The sequence below is a fragment of the Maniola hyperantus genome, chromosome 4, assembly GCF_902806685.2.
Source record: "Maniola hyperantus chromosome 4, iAphHyp1.2, whole genome shotgun sequence".
NCBI lineage: Eukaryota > Metazoa > Arthropoda > Insecta > Lepidoptera > Nymphalidae > Maniola > Maniola hyperantus.
In genome coordinates this window covers 13,641,643-13,663,541 of record NC_048539.1, presented here as the reverse complement: position 1 = coordinate 13,663,541, position 21,899 = coordinate 13,641,643, and the positions used below count along the sequence as shown (strand labels likewise).

The 21,899-nt window shown below is 36.5% G+C and overlaps 2 protein-coding genes across 2 annotated transcripts in view; one reads left to right on the top strand and one right to left on the bottom strand.

The window, feature by feature from the left end:
* Positions 1-4,977: 4,977 nt before the first annotated feature.
* Positions 4,978-13,328, bottom strand: Rab9 (RAS oncogene family member Rab9). Its single transcript, XM_034985589.2, has 4 exons — positions 12,807-13,328; positions 11,467-11,667; positions 10,698-10,840; positions 4,978-9,031 (listed from the first exon to the last, which is right to left on the bottom strand). Exons 1-4 carry the CDS (start codon positions 13,011-13,013, stop codon positions 8,896-8,898), a joined length of 687 nt encoding a protein of 228 aa, XP_034841480.1. The 5' UTR covers positions 13,014-13,328; the 3' UTR covers positions 4,978-8,895.
* Positions 13,329-13,905: 577 nt separating this feature from the next.
* Positions 13,906-21,899, top strand: part of LOC117997324 (nuclear hormone receptor FTZ-F1 beta-like) — a 56,897-nt gene continuing 48,903 nt past the window's right edge. Inside the window, exon 1 of the mRNA XM_034985584.2 lies at positions 13,906-14,241. The gene's annotated coding sequence lies outside the window, so the exon portion shown is untranslated. The remainder of the gene's footprint in view (positions 14,242-21,899) is intronic.

Sequence of the window (21,899 nt, the reverse complement as noted above, 5' to 3'; positions counted from 1 at the left end):
TTAAAGTAAAGCCGCGTTTTTTAGTAGGTGTGTGGCTGCGTATTGGTATATTGTTGTAATGTACTATCACGCGAAGCGAAAGGTTCACTGAAGAACCAATGCGTTGCGGTTCAAATACCCACGCAGTAGTTAACGCCTCATTTCGTACCGATAAATTTACCTATTATAGTTCGCGACAGGTCGACATGACAATCGCGGTGGGGACGCCCCACACACCCGCACAGCGTCCGGTGCGGGATAGTGCGGGTGTGTGGGGCATCCCCCCCCCCCCCCCTCCCCCAACGACACACCACGATTGTCAGGTCGACGTCTAGATACCTATTGCTATATTTGACAGCATTGTACGACGGAGACAGTTTAAAGGCAGCCTTAAATTTATTTAAAACAGCCATTTCGTCGCTTTAATAATAATTTATTGATTTAAATTGAACTTTCATTTTGTTTTGGCTTTAATAGCTATAGATATGATAAAATTCCAAAGATTATGATATTTTAATATTTGTAAATTATGAAAATAAAATACATATATTCTTACTTGGGTAATTTTTGTGTTTGTTTTACGAAACCTTTTCCAATACTAGCTATAAGTCCCGCAAATTGCTAATGCGCGTGGCCGCCATTTTAGTGACGTCAGCACTGGACTTAAGTCGTTTCGATGTTAATGAGACATGATTCCAGCGCAATAACAATTTGCGGGACATAATGCCCGGCATGTGTTGCAGTCACTGACCTCCACTCATCTTCTAAATATATAAAAGGATTGACTGACTGACTGATCTATTAACGCACAGCTCAAATTACTGTACGGATCGGGCTGAAATTTGGTATGCAGATAGCTATTATGACGTAGGCATCCGCTAAGAAAGGATTTTTGAAAATTCAACCCCTAAGGGGGTGAATACGGTTTATGTGTAGTCCACGCGGACGAAGTCGCGAGCATAAGCTAGCGGTGCGTGCCCGGGATCGAACTCCCGATCTCCGATTAGAAAGGATCTCCTAACCACTAGGCTATCACAGTTTGAAAATAAATAAAAGATCTGAATTAATTTATACAGGGTTACAGGAAAAGAGGACACGATCCCGTTAGGGGGTTATAGTACAGGACATTAGCTATCAAACGACCCCTAAAGTGCTTATGCGAAAGTGTATCGTTTTCGAGTTATTCATTTTTTTATTTTTTTCTTGATAAAGGGGTGTTTGCCACTTTGAAAATTAATAAAAAAAAAGGAACAATGTATTTCATCAGATTTTTTTTTATTTCTTGCTAGTACATATCCTTATTAATAATAAACAGTTACAAAACAAGAAAAATCTTCAAGCATTTTAAAATTACAGCCCAAAAACTGTACAAGTTTTCGATTTTTAAATTTAATTCTTTGAATAACTTGCAAATTTTCTGTAAAAATTACTATGGCACTTAACCTGCGGATTATTTTAAAAACATTTACGTTTCGGTAGCTATCCATTGGTACAAAAAAATTACAAAAAAAATCATAAAATCAAGAAAAAATTACACAACAAAGAGACCAGGTAGAAAATTCTAACAAATGCTATTGGGGCCGATTCTCTAGTACACAATTTCTAAACTAAACTAAATGAACAGGTCTAAATCTAGTGCTTTCCTTTTCCGCAAGCAACATTATGAAAGGGATAGCAATAGATTTAGACGTGATATTTTAGTTTAGTTTAGAGATTGTGTACAAAGGAATTAGCCACATTGCCAAAGAATTAAATCAGAATCAATGTAAAAACGAGTTTAATGCAAAATCGTCAAAGATTATTTTTCAATGAGGTCAAAAGGTAATATAAAATCAGTCAAGTGCGAGTCGGGCTCACACACGAAGGGTTCCGTACCATCGTACAAGAAATAACACTTTTTAATTTTTTTTAATTTTTATGGTGGCCATTTTGTAATTTTTAGTATTTGTTGTTATAGCGGCCATAAAAATACACATTTTGTGAAACTTTCATGTTCGTTCGTCCGCCCGTCCGTCTGTCCGACCGTCCGTTTGTCTGTCAGTGGACTGTATCTCGTGAACCCTATTAGGTAGAGACTTGAAATTTTCACAGAATGTGTATTTTTATTGCCGCTATAACAACAAATACTAAAAATTACAAAATGGCCGCCATAAAAATGAAAAAAAAAAAAGTGTTATTTCTTGTACGATGGTACGGAACCCTTCGTGTGCGAGCCCGACTCGCACTTGACTGTATTTATATTACCTTTTGACCTCATTGAAAAATAATCTTTACGATTTTGCATTAAACTCGTTTTTACATTGATTCTGATTTAATTCTTTGGCAATAGCATTTGTTAGAATTTTCTACCTGGTCTCTTTGTTGTGTAATTTTTTCTTGATTTTATGATTTTTTTGTAATTTTTTTGTACCAATGGATCGCTACCGAAACGTAGATGTTTTTAAAGTAATCCGCAGGATAAGTGCCATAGTAATTTTTACAGAAAATTTGCAAGTTATTCAAAGAGTTAAATTTTAAAATAGAATACTTGTACAGTTTTTGAGCTGTAATTTTAAAATTCTTGAAGATTTTTCTTGTTTTGTAACTGTTTATTATTAACAAGGATATGTACTAGCAAGAAATAAAAAAAAATCTGATGAAATACATTGTTCCTTTTTTTATTAATTTTCAAAGTGGCAAACACCCCTTTATCAAGAAAAAAATAAAAAAATGAATAACTCGAAAACGATACACTTTCGCATAAGCACTTTAGGGGTTGTTTGATAGCTAATGTCTTGTACTATAACCCTTTAACGGGATCGTGTCCTATTTTCCTGTAACCCTGTATATCTTTATTATTGATCCCTCAAAAGGCATCTTACTATAATATTTAAATCACAACTTAGGTACAACCTATACCTATAAAATACAAGCTTTCAATAGATCATAATATCATAGGTACTATCTACAGATAAAACAGTGCATTTTTCACAGATCTAATTATAGTCCGCGACAGGTTGAAATGGCAATCGTGGTATGAGGCGGGGGGACTTCCCGCACCGGGTTAGCACGGGTGATATGTGGGGCGTTCCCTCCCCGATTGTCTTCTCGACCTGTCGCGTACTAACAGTCAAAGATAACTGCCGACTTAGACTTAGGAGTTACAGTACCCGTAGTACAAGATTTTACGTCTCACCAAACCAAACCAAATTCGAGAGTCGAAATTCTTCCCCGTTACAGTAAACTGGATCTTAATAGCCTTGTTTTAAAGCTCAAGTTTGTCTACACTTTTACAGCCAGCGCTCCAAGCGGAAACATTGCTAAATTAAAATCAGTGGCATTGAATATTTGACTTAAATTCAAAGCTGTTTAGGTCCATTTTACTGTAACGCGGAAGTATTTCGACTCTCGAATTTAGTTTCGTTTGGTGAGACGTAAAATCTTGTACTACGGGTACAGACCTTTCAATTTAGAGATTGTGCGTGTAATACTCACACAAAATTTTAATTATATGAGGTAGATTTTGCTCACAAATCTGTATTTTGAAATTATAGTTACCTATATTCATTCTAATTCATATGAATGGGGCCGATTCTCTTGTACACAATCTCGAAACTAAACTAAATTAACGGGTCTAAATATAGTGCTATCCTTTTCGCAAGCAACATTATGAAAGGGATAGCAATTAGCAATAGATTTAAGACGTGTCATTTTATTTTAGTTTAGAGTTTGTGTACAATGACATTAGCCACAGCCCACATACCTAAAATAAGAAGTTACAGCAAATCCTAACATTAGAACTGTGAAATTTAAAATCGAGTGTGCTCTTCTTATTAAATACGGTAACTAACTATAAAGCTAGGCACTTAGTTGAGAAAAGTAAGTATATTATACTTACCCCATACTTATACTATATACTTACATACATACATAAAGAACCGTTTAAAGCGAAACGGCATACCTAAACGGCGTGAAATAATGGTTGTTTTCCCGCAGTGAAATCATTTTGTCATGGTAGTACAATCGATTTATAAAATAGAAATTATTAGAATAAAAAGATTGCTGAAAAACAAACTCGAAAGTGACCTCGAACCAATAGTAATAAATCGTGTTCGGCCATTTGTCTGGTAGGAGGCTTCGTGGCTAGTTACCAATCTACCGGCAAAGCCGTGCCGCCAAGCGATTTAGCATTCCGGTACGATGCCATGTAGAAACCAAAGGGGCGTGGGTTTGATAACAAAAAAACTGCCTTACCACTTCCAGGTTAGCCCGCTTTCATCTTACAATGCATCATCACTTACCACCAGGTGAGACTGCAGGGCTAACTTGTATCTGAATTAAAAAAAACCGTGCACGCTAGTTTATGCCGTATGCCTACGTACGAAAACTTATTTTGCTCTAAACATTTTCACTTTGTCGAGAGCGTAGTGATTTGAGTAGTCCCAACCCTATGTTATGTCTAGTGAATTAATATTTCTTCACGCATTGAGTTGATGTTTTTTTTAAATTAAGTATTTCAAAACAAACATTTTCGTTTTTCAAATTTAACTTAGTTTCGATAGCGCTATTGAAGGCAAATCGTACTGTCGATGTCGCGGGAAAACGACCATTATCACTCTGTACTTAGATGCGGCGCATAAGGGTTGTCATTAGACTTATTGTACGCGACAGGCCCCGCGCTATCCCGGTGCGGGATAGCCCGGGTGACGTGCGGGTATGCGGGGCGTCCGCCCGCCTCATACCCCGATTACCATCTCGACTTGTCGCATAATATATGCACTGAAAGCAATGAAGACGTCTCTACCACCCGTGAGGATTGGTATGGCCTAAAAAGTACGCGTACAATCTGAGAATAGACTCGCCATACTACGGCTTGCTAAGGAAAATCGTGCTTTTCACGTCATGACAGTTGACACATAGAGCAAATATGGCGAGTCCTTTCTCAGATTGTACGCGTAATAACCAACCAACAACAATAACAGTCTAGTACTAAGTGATGTAAGTAAAACAATAGGTATCTAACCTTTATATCATATACTAACTGACTTAATACTAAAAATAAATACATTTTGTTAAAGCATTTTATACAACACACGTTTTTTGTAATAGTTTTTAATAATTCGCGGAATGGGTAAAAGGTAAAACTTATTTGAGAAAATACCTATTATATAAATAAAATAAAATATAATGAGAATTAAAATTTTAAAATAAAATTTATACCCACAATCTTTATCCTTATGTACCTACCTACAAATACCAAATAAATGATTGGTAGGTCGGTAAAAATAAATGAATAATATATAAAATATTACATGATGCCCGCGACTTCGTCTGCGTGGATTTAGGTTTTTTTAAATCCCCTGGTATCTCTTTAATTTTCCGGGATAAAAAGTATTCTATGTCCTTCCCTGGGATGTAAGCTAACTCTGTAACAAATTTCATTAAAATCGGTTTAACTGTTGGGTCGTGAAAAGCTAGCAAACAGACAGACAGACACACTTTCACATTTATAATATTAGTATGGATAAATCATGATCAAATGGACAAATGGGTTAGCTGCCATACTAAAATATAATTAAAAAAAAGTAACAGTGAAATTCATCATGCACACATACGAGTATCTAGTCATACAAATACGTACATTGGATTCGTATTTTTTCACGGATCCGTCAAATCACGGATGAGTGCACAAACGCCCTTAGTGTGGCTAATTCTGCTGTACACAATGTCTCTAGACATATTTTTGTACATAAAAATAGCAAGCAGGAATTTTAAGAACCTAAATCCAAGCGGACGAAGTCGCGGGCATTATCTAGTACAAAAGATTTGTAATTAATTATTTAAACCAAATACAAATTAATTTGTCTGTAGACAAACTTGTTTTGGTAAGTAGGTATAAATAATAATTAATTATTGGCATAGACAAAAATTAATATCATAGAAACAGAAAAAAATGTGAACAAGGAAAATGTAAGAAACTTTTTGGCATTTCCTTAACGATCTTTAAAATCACAACCAAAATTTCATATCGTTCTGAGATTCCTAATATTATTGCATTTTATTTGATGGCAAAATAAATTTTACAATATATTATTATATTATATTATTTTTATATTATAGATAATTTACTTAACAACGTCGTTATTTGTTAGTATTCTATGGTATTTTTATGGTTCCATATTATTATTAATAGATAAATATCAACAGAATATTACAAATAGGTTGAACTAAAACCAGACGTACAGTACGCGGCCGAAAGTAATGTACATCGACCTTTAGAAGGAGATAGCAAATTTGTAGAGCAGTCTGTCTCTGTCGTTGAGGCCGACAAAACGGCATATAGGTATGAGTGACAAAGACAACGCTCTACAAAGCCAAAATGTCATTCTAAAGGCCGAAGTATGTACATTACTTTTGGCCGCGTACTTTTAGCAATCTAAGTATATGTATGATATAAACAACTTAAATTGATTTGAATATTATTTTGACTTAATCAATATTTTAAAAAAAACCGGCCAAGTGCGAGTCAGACTCGCGCACCGAGGGTTCCGTACTACAGCCGCAATTTTTCAACATTTTGCACGATCAATCAAAATTTATTATGCATAAAAATAAATAAAATCTGTTTTAGAATGTACCCTTTCATATGATAACTCACTTGGTATAGACATCTTACTTTGAAAGTTGAAAATACTAATTATTATTAGTTCACAACACATTTTAATTTTTCTTTTGTGATGTAACCATATATTCACGGTTTTTGGATTTTTTCCTTTACTTGTGCTATAAGACCTGCCTACCTGCCAAATTTCATGGTTCTAGGTCAACGGGAAGTACAGACAGACAGACAGACTGACAGACAACAAAGTGATCCTATGGCATAAAGGCATTCCGAACCAATGATATATGAAATGTAGATGCATATGACGATTCAAAAGTACTTGTAAAAGTTTAATAGAAAAAAATTTATTTATTACTTATTTATGAGGGTGCCTTTTTCTTTTAATGTACGGAACCCTAAAAAATGTTTATTTTTTAAACTGTTGATATGTTTCGTAGTTCCGGAATGTAATGGTACAGCTGATGTCTAATATAATATATCTAAAATATACCAAGAATAGAACATTCACATAGTGTATATTTTTAAATATAATTACTTATTATTAAGTTTTAACAAAATTATTATGCATAAAATATTACAGCATTCGGGACGGGAAAAAAATGTAAATCAATGTTAAAATGTCACAATAGGTCAATACTTATAGGTATAATCATAAATTTTATTTGATTTTAATATGAACAAAATCATAATTGCACGATTTAAATAAAAATGTGTATAGTCCGTAAAAAATAACTCCTCGCGCGCCATTTTTACTCTATGGGTCAACTGTCATGTCAAAAGTACGGTTCACCTTTAATATAAGGACTAAAATCGTACTTTTGACATGAAATTTGACACAAAAAGTTAAAATGGCGCGTGAGTAGTTAAATTTTACGCGTTATATAAATAATTCAAAAGATAAAGATCATATAAAGATTCAAAGTCAAGAATAAATGTAAAATATCGTACATGAATGACAAGTCCTCGCAATTATACCGGCCTAGCATGACCACCCCGAGAACTCTAGGTCACGGATATGTCCCGAATTTTATTAAACTTTCATAATAAACCGGTTTTTTTTAGAGTTCATCAACCAGCTCCAGCTTCTTGGCAGTCGTGCTAAGAAGGTTGCAAGTAATTGATATGCATAATATATTATGCGTCTGGCAAATATAATACGACGATATAATATGGCAAAACGAAATACAAAATTCTTGCGAGAATACCTCTCTCGGGCGCACTCAATTCAAACGAAAATCTTTCAAAGTCCATCTAACTTTGAAACTACATTTTTTTTACATAAACATTACAAACAACACAAACAGATTAGTTCCTAGAGCTGTTTACATTTCAATGACTTTGATTGTAAGTATCAAACTTAGTATGTATGGGGTGCACTTGAGAGAGATTCCTTCTAAATAAAAATCTGATTATACATCACTCATAATGGGATAAATAGTAAGTAAGTAGCTACAGCGAAATATATTTACAGAAGTTACAAGTATTTTATTAATGAAATATCGAGACTAAATCGGACGGATGATTCAATAAATCGATCGATTCGTGGTCACATACAATTGTACTTATCGTCACGTAGTATGGTGATATGACTAATGTATATTTTTCTTGAATCGTTTTTGTGTAGTTGTTTTTATTCAACAGTCAAAATGCATTATTAAGTACATTACAAGTACTTTATATTCTTCCGTATTAGAAAAACTTATTTCGACCGCAAATCAGAATACTTTTGTATGAATAAAAATTACACAAGGCAAGTTTTTAGAGAGATAGATATTAAAACTGATTTATAGATTTACCTACTGTAAATCGATAAAATGGAAAAAAAACTACATGTCACAAACAAATATGTGTGTATGGGAAATCTAAATATATAAAAGGAAAAGATGACGGACTGATCTATCAACGCACAGCTCAAACTAATGGACGGATTGGGATGAAATTTGGCGTGCAGATAGCTATTATGACGTAGGCGTCCACTAAGAAAGGATTTTTGAAAATTACTCCCCTAAGGGGGTGAAATAGATTTGAAATTTGTGTAGTTGCGAGCATAAGCTATGTAGTAACATCTAAAGTTGCTAAAATTTCAATAGTACTAAACCAGCTTTGTTAATAAAAAGCTCATTAAAAACTTACCCTGTAATACAAACAGACCTAGCATAACCAGCACGAGAACTATGCCATTACTAAAAGTCAAAGCCAATAAGCAAAATAAAAACATTATATAACAGATATGTCACAGATATTATCGACTCCAGCATGAAACGTTTCTTGGCGATCATGCTAGGGTGCTGGAGAAGGCTTGCCAATGCGACAGTCTACGTTTCCGATGTGAATCGAGAGCAGCAAGTCGCTCTGAAGCTGGAGGTCGTGCTAGAGCCGTGAAGAGTCACTGTGTCTGGATGGTGATACATCCGTAGTTCTTTTTCCGCTTTTTGTTCCAAGTCTACCCACCTGAAAATAGTCACAAAAATGCTGATAAAAAATAAATTTCCGAGGAAGGACATTTGTGCACAAATTCGTATTCATACAAAATACGATTCAAATTGGCGGTCATCACACTATGGCTAATCACACTAATATTATAAAGGTGAAAGTTTGTGTGTATGCGTGTGTATATTTTATAATTTTTATAGTGTTTTTACCTACACTTAAAATTATGTGTGTATATGTTTGTTACTCTTTCACGCAAAAACTACTGGACGGATTTGGATGAAATTTGGAATGTACATAGATTATACCCTGGATAACCAACCAACATAGGCTACATTTTATCCCGGAAAATAAATGGTTCCCGGGGGATTTTGAAAAACGAAAATCCACGCGGACGAAGTCGCGTTCATTAGCTAGTACAAAATATACGAGAGCTTATGCACTCATTGGATTCGTATATTGCCAGATCCGTATAAATGACGGACAATTTGAAGTTGCAACATGGCGGTCTGCGCAGGACTATACACGATGCGTTTCCTGTGCGTTACGGCGCAACACCACTGTGGGTTGAGTATTGGGTGCCACACGGCAAAAAGTATGCCGTTGCAACGCACCACCCCTCCCCGCCTCGACTCTCTGGTCTCAAGTCCGTTGCGTATGCGCCGCACGACGTCGTAACGCATCGTGTGGCATGGTACAGTGATTTCTATGTAGGACTAGCTTATGCTCGCGACTTCGTCCGCGTGGACTACAAAATTTCAAACCCCTATTTCACACCTTTAGAAGTTGAATTTTCAAAAATCCTTTCTTAGCGGATGCCTACGTCATAACAGCTATCTGCATGCCAAATTTCAGCCAGATCCGTCCAGTAGTTTGAGCTGTGCGTTGATAGATCAGTCAGTCAGTCAGTCAGTCAGTCAGTCAGTCACCTTTTCCTTTTATATATATAGATTACGCAGCGGCACCGCTCGGGCGCCGTGCCGCCAACGCAACGCATGACGTGGCTTTACTCTAAATACAAAAGTCCAACTGAGATGTGTTTTTGCAGTCAGATTGGATGTCATTTTTTCACTTCATACATACCTCTCTGTTTCGGCGTGAAACGAAACACATCACGGCCGTGGGCTAATTATGATTGGTCCACGTAATTCGCAAGCTGTCAATCTTTTCAAAAACGTCAAGACGAAACATACCGATTACGATTTGAACTACTGTTACTGCTGTCACTGTTTTTGCCTTTTTTATAATATTGTAAAACGAAATTAAAGTCTATTTGTATCAGCACAATTTATTATTTCGAAACTTCTACGCGCCAACACTCTCTGCGGTGATAATAGTGGTAGACGTTAAACTATCCGGGGGTCCAGAGTTTAATCCCAGGCACACACTTTTCGAAGTTAAATATCACTTGCTTAAACGGTGAAGGAGAACATCGTGAGGAAAACTACATGCGTGATAGTTCTCCGTAATGTTCTCAAAGGTGTGTGAAGTCTGCCAATCCACACTTGGCCAGCGTGGACTGCGTGGACGACGCCGACGATCAAAAGTAGATATCTTGTTATCATCACACCAGTTTCAGTTGCTTGTACGAGACCTCTCTGTCTTTTGATAATACATCTGACTGAAATGAAGACTCTTTGACTCGTGCTCAGTAGTGAGCCGGTGTGGTTTGACGACGATGACATACCTTTGTACAGCTTGTGAGAAGGCTTCAACAACATTGCTATCCGTTTTGGCCGAGGTCTCTAAGTAAGTAGATATCTTGTTCTCATCACACCACTGGTTCAGTTGCTCGTACGAGACCTCTCTGTCCTTTGATGATACATCTGACTGAAATGAAGACTTTTTTTAAAAAACAATATTGGCCATGCTAATCATGAATAATATTCCCGTTTCCCTTCCAACTAAGCGTAAAGCTTGTGCTAGGAGTAGGTACGACAATAGTGCAATGGGTGGGGTTTGAACTGCCGACCTTTCGGATTTCAGTCCACGCCTTAACCGTTGAGCTATTGAGGCTCTTAATTGATTTGATTGTAATAACTATTTTAAACTAGATGACGCTCGCGACTTCGTCCGCGTGGATTCAGCTTTTTAAAAATCCTGTGGGAACTCTTCAATTTTCCGGGATAAAAAGCAGCCTATGTCCTTCCCCGGGATGTAAGATATCTCTGTACCAAATTTCGTCAAAATCGGTTGAACGGTTGAGCCGTGAAAAGCTAGCAGACAGACAGACAGACAGACAGACACACTTTGGCATTTATAATATTATAGTATGGAATATGGATTATTGATTAAACTAAAAAAGGACGTCAAACCATTGTGTCGTCACATGCCAGTATTTCATAGAAAATCGCATACGCAATCGGATTAAATATTTGTAGGTATACTTTCTTCATTCTGGGCTGGTTTCCGCACTTAAACGTTTCCGTCTGTTGTGCGTATATTTGTAGGTATACCTTATTCCCAACAACAATAAAAGGAAACTTCTCAATTCCATTCTTCACTCCCGCGTGATGCAAGAACTCGTTTAACCATGTTTTAATATTGTTGAACGAACTTCTGTCATCAATCGCATATGCCAATATGCAGATATCTGTCCCTCGGTAGAAAGGTGTCCTTAGAGATTTGAACCTCTCTTGACCAGCTGTGTCCCAGATCTGAAACCAATTATTAAACATATTGTAGACTAGCTTATGCTCGCGACTTCGTCCGCGTGGACTACACAAATTTCAAACCCCTATTTCACGCACTCAGGGGCTGAATTTTCAAAAATCCTTTCTTTGCGGATGCCTATGTCATAATAGCTATCTGCATGCCAAATTTCAGCCCGATCCGTCCAGTAATTTGACCAGATATACAGTTTAGGGAATAATTAAAGATGTAAGACATAAGACCTGTTTGATGAATAATTTGTAGTAGAAATCACATTTTATCATTGACACCAGGTTAAGGTCATTTAGCACAATGCATAATTTGAGATGCTACTTATTGATGATTTTGATGTGTCTAAGTAAAACAACATTCCAAATATTATGTGAAAAAACTTTTACTTTTTTAATTTTCATAGCGATCATTTTTATTATTATAATTATTTCTCACTCTGAGATGAGACCCGTTCTCTGTAGTGAGCCGGTGATGGGTTGATCATGATGATGATGTGTATTAAACATATTTATTACATGCTTAATAATGAACAGTAAATAATATTAAGAATCAGGCCAGATAAAGGAGTGAAATTCCATCTACTGTATGCTTCATTGGCCTCACTGAATAAATCTTGGAAGGAAACAAGTAATTTATGAGATAAACAAGAAGGAAACAATAATCTTGTAAGCACTTAAACTTCTGCAATACAATATGTGTGCACAAAACAACTACCCATAATCGAATTTTTTATAAAACAACATATTTTGATGTTATCCAGTGCTACCAGAATATATTTATGAAAAATAAACACACTAAGTACTTAATAATGCCTGCGGTTTCATACATCTTTGTATAAATCCTGTGGGAACTCTTTGATTTTCTGGGATATTTTTATCCCGGCAGGATAAAAGGGGAAGGAGGATTTCGGGATGCAAGCTATCTCTGTACCAAATAGCTTTCTCACAACTTTTGTCCACATGGAATCAAGTTTTAAAAAATCCATATGTCCATCCCCGGGATGCAAGCTATCTCTGTACAAAGTTTTGTTAAATTCGATTAAATGGATAGGCCGTGAAAAGGTAACAGACACACACTTTCGCATGTAGTATGGATTATGTACATACATACACATATAGATATTTAAAATTACCTGTAATGTATACTGCTTGCCGTTGACTTCTAATGTCTTATTCATAAACTCCACGCCTATAGTATGAAAGTTGTGATCATCGAAGTGATTAGATATAAATCTACTCATCAAGCACGACTTGCCCACACCTCCATCTCCCAATATCACAATCTTCAACAACACATTCTTCTTTGCCGTCCTGCCGTACCCATCATTTTCCTCGCCCATTTTATGAATTATAAATTTGTCATAATAGTTGCAAAACTCACGAAACACTGCTTTATTAGTACAGCCTTGGAAGTAACAGATAAATCTATTTAATTAATGAGTAATGGACTCGTCTTTCAAGGATATCACGTGAATCTCTTTGGGCAATTTTGCTCTTGACTCACCATTGGACACGCACAAAAATTGATTACTTTAAGAAATTATTCTCGTATCACGTCACTGTAGTAGAAAAATAAGGAAAATAAAACACAAAAGCCGTGATCCACATCAAACAGCTCGAGCTACACGAGCTCCCAGCTGTTTTCTCTTTTTTAAAGTAGGTAAATTTGATTGAAAGTAAATAATAGATAGAGTTGCCTGTTAAATGATAATTAAATTGCCCACAAAAATTCCCTATTTAAACGAAGTTTGTCAAAGAAATATAAAAATAAAATCACTAGTCATAACTTCTATTTGACTCTTTCTAGTTTCTAGAAGGGGTAATAAGCTGTGAATTATATTTGAAAATATATGCATTATAACTCGATAGACTTAAACATAGCATAATGCAGTAAATCTCCGCGGCAAAGCCGCAAACCTTCATTGCCTGGCAACTTTGGTTATAACGTTTTGTACCACAGATTAAAAAATATTGTCATTTGAATATTATTTGAAATATTTTGTATTTAATATTTTAATTTCAGTTTCCCCTTTTTCCCAGTTTTCCCATGACTATGGGTTTTTAAGATTTCCTTGCAGTGAGAGCCCTCTATTGGGTTATAATAAAAATAAAAACTTTTACACAATAATTTTCTATTTTGTCGCTAGATGGCAGCTTCCGAATTTTTGTTTGCGAGTGACTCGCGAGATGTCAGTTTGCTCAAATGAGTTTATTCCGCTTTGTTTTGCGGAGGTGAAAGGACATGGTGTTATTATTAAATTCGCGTAAACCCTTGTGTTCAATGTTTTTCTTAAAAAAAGTATTTTTTGAGTGAATAGACGTTCTATTTTGAAGAGAAGTGTTTTCTTATTCGAACGTAAACGGAATGTGTTTTGGAAAGTTACAGAAATTATACATTTGCGCAATTGTGCGAGCGAGTTGCGAGTAGCGACTCGATGTCAATAAACTTGTCGGTGATATTTTATGGGAAAGGTGTGCCGCGTCGCTAATACCTGTTCGCGGTAGGGTGTAGGATCAGGATGTTGGCGTGTGGCGCCTGAGCGGGTGCCATGGTGTAGCTGGGGCGAGGTGAGTGGCATTAGATGGCATTCGGGGCCGCAGCAGGGCGGGGCGGGGCGAGGGGCGCGCGGGGGGTGCGTGCATTCACCTCTGACCCGCGCGCGGGGCGAGCGGCGCTCAAGGTCGGTGCGCCGCCTGAAGGTCGCGCGTCACGTGACGCGAAGGGTGCCCACCCCCGCCCCTCACCTTGTAGCGTCCCTGTTTGTTTGGGTCGCACTGTCGCGCACTTAAATGATTAATTACTTAATAATAATTATTAATTAGTTTTTTCGTTATTTGAATTTTGGTGTATTAAGTATGTATATTATACTTATAATTACAATCACAAATTGGAATCACATTCACAAGCCATTATTATTTTATTAGGTGTACTTACTAATTCTTAGTTATTCTCTTTTATAAATTACTTATAAGAATTAGGTATTAATCTTATAGGTTGGTAGATTAGGTACTAGGTAGGTACCTCTACTATGTTAATTATTGCTTACTAGCTGATGCCCGCGACTTCATCTGCGTGGATTTACGTTTTTCAAAATCCCGCGGAAACTCTTTGATTTTCCGGAATAAAAAGTAACCTTTGTGTTAATCCAGGGTATAATCTATCTCCATTCCAAACTTCAGTCAAATCCGTTCAGTAGTTTTTGCATGTTTGAGTAACAAACATAAAAACATCCACACTTTCACATTTAGAATAAGTATTATTAGGATTTGAAAAGTTTGTTAATAAACTTCTTCTATCTCATACCTACCTAGGTAGTAGGCACCTATATACCTATTATACTTAAGTAGCTGTGGCCTCATGTGCTGTGGCATTTGAATTTGCATTAACTAACGGTATTTCATAGAAGCACTCGATGACTGCGCTGCGATTTAGTATGCGATTAACATATCCTAAGCTTGCCACGTTTCTGTATTGTCTCTATTTACTACCTATTCACTATTGAGTTATCAAATCAGCGCAAACTACTGGACGGATCGGGCTGTAATTTGGCATGCAGATAGCTATTACGACGTAGACATCTGCTGAGAAAGGATTTTTGAAAATTCAACCCCTATGGGGGTGAAATAGGAGATTGAAATTTGTGTAATCCACGCGGACGAAGTCACGAGCATAAGCTAGTTATAATACATACCTATTATGCTATTTTTATATCTGCTTGCACTATACTTGTAGGTAGTTAGGTAGTGGTACCTACCTACTCCGTCATATTTTGTTAGTGAGTACTGAGTAGGTAAGTTACATTCTTGGTTTATCAGATTGTCTCTATTCATATCTATTAAGATAAGCACATCAACCTATATATGAAATATGAACTGTACTTATAGTAGGTATTTCGGTGGGTACATTTTTGTCTACATAATTTTCCCACTAGATTTCAAGTTTCAACAATCATTATTCAAGGGGTGGATCAACCTGAAAAGTCGGCAACGCATGGTGGTTCCTCTGATGTTGCAATGTGCTTGGACTACACAAATTTCAAACCCCTATTTCACAACATTATGGGTTGAATTTCCAAATTCCTTTCTTAGCATATGCAAAGATAATATATGTTGTTACTTGTTTAATATATTATCTTTGGCATATGCATGCCAAATTTCAGCTCAATCAGTCCAGACTCCAGTAGTTTGAGCTGTGCGTTGATAGATCAGTCAGTCAATCAGTTAGTCAGTCAGTCAGTCACCTTTTCCTTTTATATATTTAGATGAATAATTCTGTGAATCATCATTCACCATGTAGGTAGGTACCACTACCAACTACCAACCTAGATAGGAACCTAAAATAAAAACTATATTATATGAATCTAAATTATTTATGTTTCATAGGTAGTTTCGCAAAAAAAATATTGGGCATAGGCACCTACTAGGTGCCTAGTTATAAGTCAAGTGATTATAATAATACATCTACTATAGGTAATTATGTATATACTGACTCATATTTGTCCTTTAACATCTACCGTCATTAAAATTATCTGCCAAGTAGGGTATCTTTTTTGTCCTACGGTTAAAATTCCAAATTCAAAACCCATAAAACAATAATTTATGCGCAACATGAAATAGTATATACAAAGCTCTAACAAAATACCGGGCCCCGAGTCAGGACCGGCCGGCGACCAGACACGTTTTTGACAAAAAAGTTGCATATCAAGGCCAGGGATTTGATACATCAATTATACACCGCAGCTGGATTTAAATAACGATCTGGCTGTCGTACCTACCTTTTTTCTTATTGGCACAGTAAGTATATTGCGCGACAGGTCACAATGGCGATCGGGGTGGAAACGCCCCCCATATCGGCACCGCCCCCGCACTAACCCGATGTGGGTGAGGGCGGGCGCTGTGCGGGTGTGCGGGGCGTCCCCCTGCCTCATACCTCGATTTTCATCTCGACCTGTCGCGTGCTTACAAATATTTCGCTTTTAACTGAAAACCTTAACATTTCTACGAGTGATCTCGACATAGGTACTTATATTTATCAAAAAATATTTAGTAGGTATAAGCTTGTTTAGAAAGAATGAGAGAGATTATTTCATAAAAATCAAACATATTCATATAATATTTTAAATATAAGTAGATATACTCAGGGCCCTTTTTCCCACTGGCTGGGCACTATGGGCACGTGCCCAGGGCCCACGATCGATAGGGGCCCACTAGTCCCTGCCAGATCACCAACCTATAACCGACCGACCGATATTTTATTACCGAAAATCTAGAACGTGACTTATCTACTTTCTTTGCCTATTCTAAGAAAATAGTACCTACTCTGTCAAGATCATAGGGGGCCCCATTATTCTAATGTGCCCAGGGCCTCCAATAGGATAAAGATGGCTCTGGGTATACTTAATCTTTCCATTTCACTTATTCAAGAACCATAATCAGACTTGAAAGTTCATGTATAAAGGGTGCATTATGTAAGTAAATAAGTAGTTACCTACCTACTTGTATCAAAATGTCTTTCGAAAGTAACAGTTTAAGTGAATTCCCCAAAGCGAATTTCCCAAGAATTTCCTGTATCATTTCGTAGGTATATTTTATGAGATTTTACCACAATATTCATATATATATTTAATTCACTAGGAAGACAAATAGAATAGAATAAGTATATTTTTATTCAAGTAAACTTTTACAAGTGCTTTTGAATCGTCAGATAGTTTAATTTACCACTGGTTCGGAATGCTGTTCCTATCCGTAGGAATCCAAATTCATAATAGTAAATCGAGGGCATCATCTAGTTACATGTAAATAAGAGACATTGTTATAAAACGTTGCACATTTAGGATGGATAAAACAATACAAAATTATCAAATTCTGTAATCGAATTAAAACAGGAATTAACTTCAATAAGAAAATCGAATTAAGTCCTTGCTTATTTTTAAATTGCCTAATTGTAGCGCTTGAGTTCAAAGTAAGGTCGTTCAATAGACGCTTTACTAGGTAAAGGTAAACTATTTATCATGGATGGATCGGTTTCGCTACAAAATTGTTTACCATTTTTGAAAGTTGATTTATTAAGGTATGCTGTACCTATAGCAAGTTGAATCATACATATCGTACTACCTTGGGTAGACACACCTTCCTATGTTAATGGTTTGAACAGACGATAAACGCGACATGTGTGGGTGGTGATTGTATTGTTGATCCGAATATAATATTACGGTCAGACGTCTGATTGTGGTATTTATAATTAAAGTAACGGTCTTTTTAATGCCCACGTTGAATGCTTGCATTACCATTGAAACTGCAACACTTCGCATTATGAAGATACCTTTGTTCTGTTGTTCATCCATCCATATTCCACACTAATATATCTACTAACTAATAAATCTTAAGCTTTCTACTTATTGGTTACTTGCTTAGGCCGCAAATACTCAACCAATTCCAACGAAATTTAGCACAAACTTGGAGAACAAATATTATTTTTTCTCCCATGAGGATAAGATATATTTTAATTCGTCAATTGGGAATGATTTTATGGTTATGGTTTATAAAAAGGAGTATGTTCTCTATTCGGCGTGCATTTTTATTGATATAATGTAAGTATTCAATAATTCATCTTTGTATTTTAATTTTTTTTACCAACAGCGACTATTGCTAGGCAGTCTGTTATTAATAGTAAGTTATTTTCAGCAATATCTAATTTCAGTTCCATAAAACTTGGGGTAAACATTCCAGTCACTGTTTTTAGTTTTTAATTCTACATGCTCATCTGTATTGCTATAAAATAAGTACCTATACCGTTGAAATAAGGTTGATAAATAGTCATTAATACTGACGGTAATGTTTCCAAATAAGGATTTAAAACAATTGCTTTTGTTATCTGGTCAGATCTTTTATAACAATTCTACCTAACAGTGGTTTAATTGCGAAACTAGTGTCGAAATAGGATCTCGGCGCACTCATTGTTTGTTCTAAACCGGACGGTAATGATTAATCGCTGATCTACTGTAATTATAATTAGCCATTAATTTTACAGTTAGTGAGGTCATGCCCGAAGCATTTCAATTTTTAATCATTTACCATATAATTATTTTCTAAAACTATTGTTTTTATCGCCAATGTAAGTTAGTTAAGTAAAATGATTTTTGTACCTGTACTAAATTTAGAACCACTACCACAATATGGAATATGTTAAAAAATATCTGGCTAGAAAATGCTACTGAAACTATAATATTTTGCAGAAATCGTTGTAAGTATACCCTTAACTCTACCTATTTATTTGCTGTTCTATACTCTAGGATTTGGTACCATTAAAACATTAGAGCTTTTTTTCAGAATAAGCAAGTTCTATTAAATTGTGGATCTTTGCCCAAGCCAAGTAATTATTTTCAGTACTAGTTGATGCCCGCGACTGCGTCCGCGTGGAATTAGGTTTTTAAAAAATCCCGTGGGAACTCTTTGATTTTCCGGTATAAAAAGTAGCCTTTGTCACTCTCCAGATCTTAATCTATACCCATGTAAAAAATCACGTCAATCCGTTAACCGTTGCGACGTGATTGAAGGACAAACCAACAAACAAACACACTTTCGCATTTATAATAATGTAGTACTGATTAGGTACTGATTTAACAGTTTAAGTTTTAATTTGACATGCTTACTATTTTAAATTTTCTATTATAGCTTACCTAGCCTTAATCCGAGTTTATTTCTAAAACAAGGAGAATTCTTTATAAACAAAAAACGTTTTCAAGATATTCTCAAGATGATTGCGGGCCATAAAAAAACGGGGCAAAATTAAAAATTTGCAACAATAACTCAAAGTGCAGATCGCGCTCGCGAATCACGACCTCGAATTTTATTTCAACAGAAATAGACTTGTTTTGACGGCCTCTTGGCATTTTGTCACTACCTTGATACCAGCTGCAGCTGAAGCCGATAGAGCCTGCATTAGAACGTTTTGTTTCCATTTGGCATAAATATTGAAGCTTGAATATTCCATACAACTGTGCAAACGGCGTCGCGGCTGGCTGAAATCTGAAAATCGTAGTAAATTTTTGCACCTTGTACTATCTGCTCCTAGCACAGAGTAGGATATCTACTCGTGTACTCCTAGCACAAACTTATCGCTTCGGAGTTAGCAAAATTATACTACACTAGCTGACCCCCTCCGGCTTCGCTCGGGTGGAATTTAGAAAATCGGGGTGGGAGTTGAATTCCCAAAAACCCCGTACCACCAGAACCCAGAACTACAAAAACCCAGAACCACGTACTTCTTCATTTGTGACCGAAAACCCAATTACCAATTTTCATGCAAATAACTTGAAAAAATGACGGACTTTCATCCAAACTTTCATCCTCTATTCAACCCTCTTGGTCAAAATCATGAAATACGTATTTTTTATTTATAACCAAAAGCTTAAACACCAATTTTCATCGACATATCGATGAAAATTGGTATGCTTTTGGTTATCCATTACCAATTTTCATCCATTACCAATTTTCATCGATATAACTTCAAAAATGACGGACTTTCATACAAATTTCCATCCCCCATTTAACCCACTTAAGGGTAGAATTTCGAAAAATCCTTTCTTATTGGATACCTATTACCTACTCTTTACAAAGAACACACCTTCAAAATTTCATATCTCTCAGACCAGCGGTTTAGTCTATGTGTTGATATATAAGTCAGTTAGTTAGTCAGTCAGTTACTTTGAATTTTGTATGTAAAGATTCCATAAAATAGCTGTTGAAAAAACTGTGTTGTTTAGTTCCATTAAAAGAAAATGCAGCGTGTAACTCAAGTTTTATCGCAGAGGTAAAACGTCCCAACTACAATAACGAGTTGGTTGCGACTGTACTCTCACCACTTTCACGTTTCAGTGTGTGTGGTGTCCTCCGTACGTTGTGAAATTGCATGTGTGCGCGGCCGACGACCTTGCTTTCAGATAGGGGAATATTTAGTCACCTTTAACATGGCTAATATTTTCAATAAACTCATATAATATAGAGTTCCAATAATTTAAATTAGGTAGATAATTCAAATAGAGTTCCAATAATTTAAATTTGGTATACCTACCTACTTACACTTATTTCAAACGCACCGCGGCGCACGTCTTGCTTGCCTGCACCGGGTTAGCGTGGAGGCTGTGCGGGTGTGCGGGGTGTTCCCTCTCCGATTGCGAATAGTAGTTGGCATGCGATTGTATAGTGCGTACAAAATGAGATCTCACTCGTCATAACTTAGTGCCAACTGTCATGTCAAAAGTACGATTTTAGCCCTTATTTTAAAGGTGAACCGTAGTTTTAACATGACAGTTGACACAGTTCTCATTTTGTACGGACTATACCTACTCTTACAGTACGCGGCAGAAAGTAATGTACATCGGCCATTAGAATGACATTTCGGATTTGTAGAGCGTTGTCTCTGTCACTCATACCTATGTGACGTTCTGTCGGTCTCAACGACAGAGACAATGCTCTACCAAACCGCTACCTTTTTCTACAGGTTGATGTATACCTATTACTTTTTGCCGCGTACTGTAGGTAGGTATATAGGTAGTGATAAAACAAACAAGGTCCCAACTACAAAGACGCGTTGAACGCGACTGTACTCTCACTGCTTTCACGTATGCATGTGTGCGTGGCGAGCGGTGTAGTATTGCGAGAGTCGTGCATGTGCGCGCGGCCGGTGACCTTGCTATCGGCCCGCAGGCGGAAGCGCGCGGTCGTGTGAGTCAGACCGTCTGCTTTGCCTTGCGTTACATTCGAATGTCTACCTATGAACCATTTTCGTTTACTATTTTTAGGGTTCCGTACGCGAACAGTGCCAACGGGACACTATTACTAAGGCTGAGATCTATAGAGCGCACTTTGACTTTGCTCAGATTTAAGATTGAGTTAAAACGAGACAGATTTATGTGAGAGATATACAATTCTACATCTGTCTCGTTTTAAGTCTGACGTAAGTCTAAGCAAAGTCAGAGTGCGCTCTATAGATCTTAGGCTGAGACTCGCTGTCAGCGGGCTGTACCTGGTGGGTGAATGGGGTGAACCATGATAGGTAGATATCTGAAATTTTCACAGAATGTGTTGCCGCTATTGCCGCTAACAACAAATTATACTTCCCTAACTAAATATTTCAATAGTACCGCCATGAAAATTAAAAAAAATCAGTGTTATAGTCCGACTCGCACTTGACCGATTTTTTAAAGAACAAAACAATAAGTAAA

Coding starts and splice junctions, on each gene's coding strand:
- Rab9 (XM_034985589.2), bottom strand. CDS start 13,013: ATGGGCGAGGAAAATGATGGGTACGGCAGGACGGCAAAGAAGAATGTG. Junction 10,841..11,466: donor TTATTGTTGTTGGGAATAAG/GTATACCTACAA, acceptor TCTTCATTTCAG/TCAGATGTATCATCAAAGGA. Junction 9,032..10,697: donor TTCTCACAAGCTGTACAAAG/GTATGTCATCGT, acceptor GACTATTTTCAG/GTGGGTAGACTTGGAACAAA.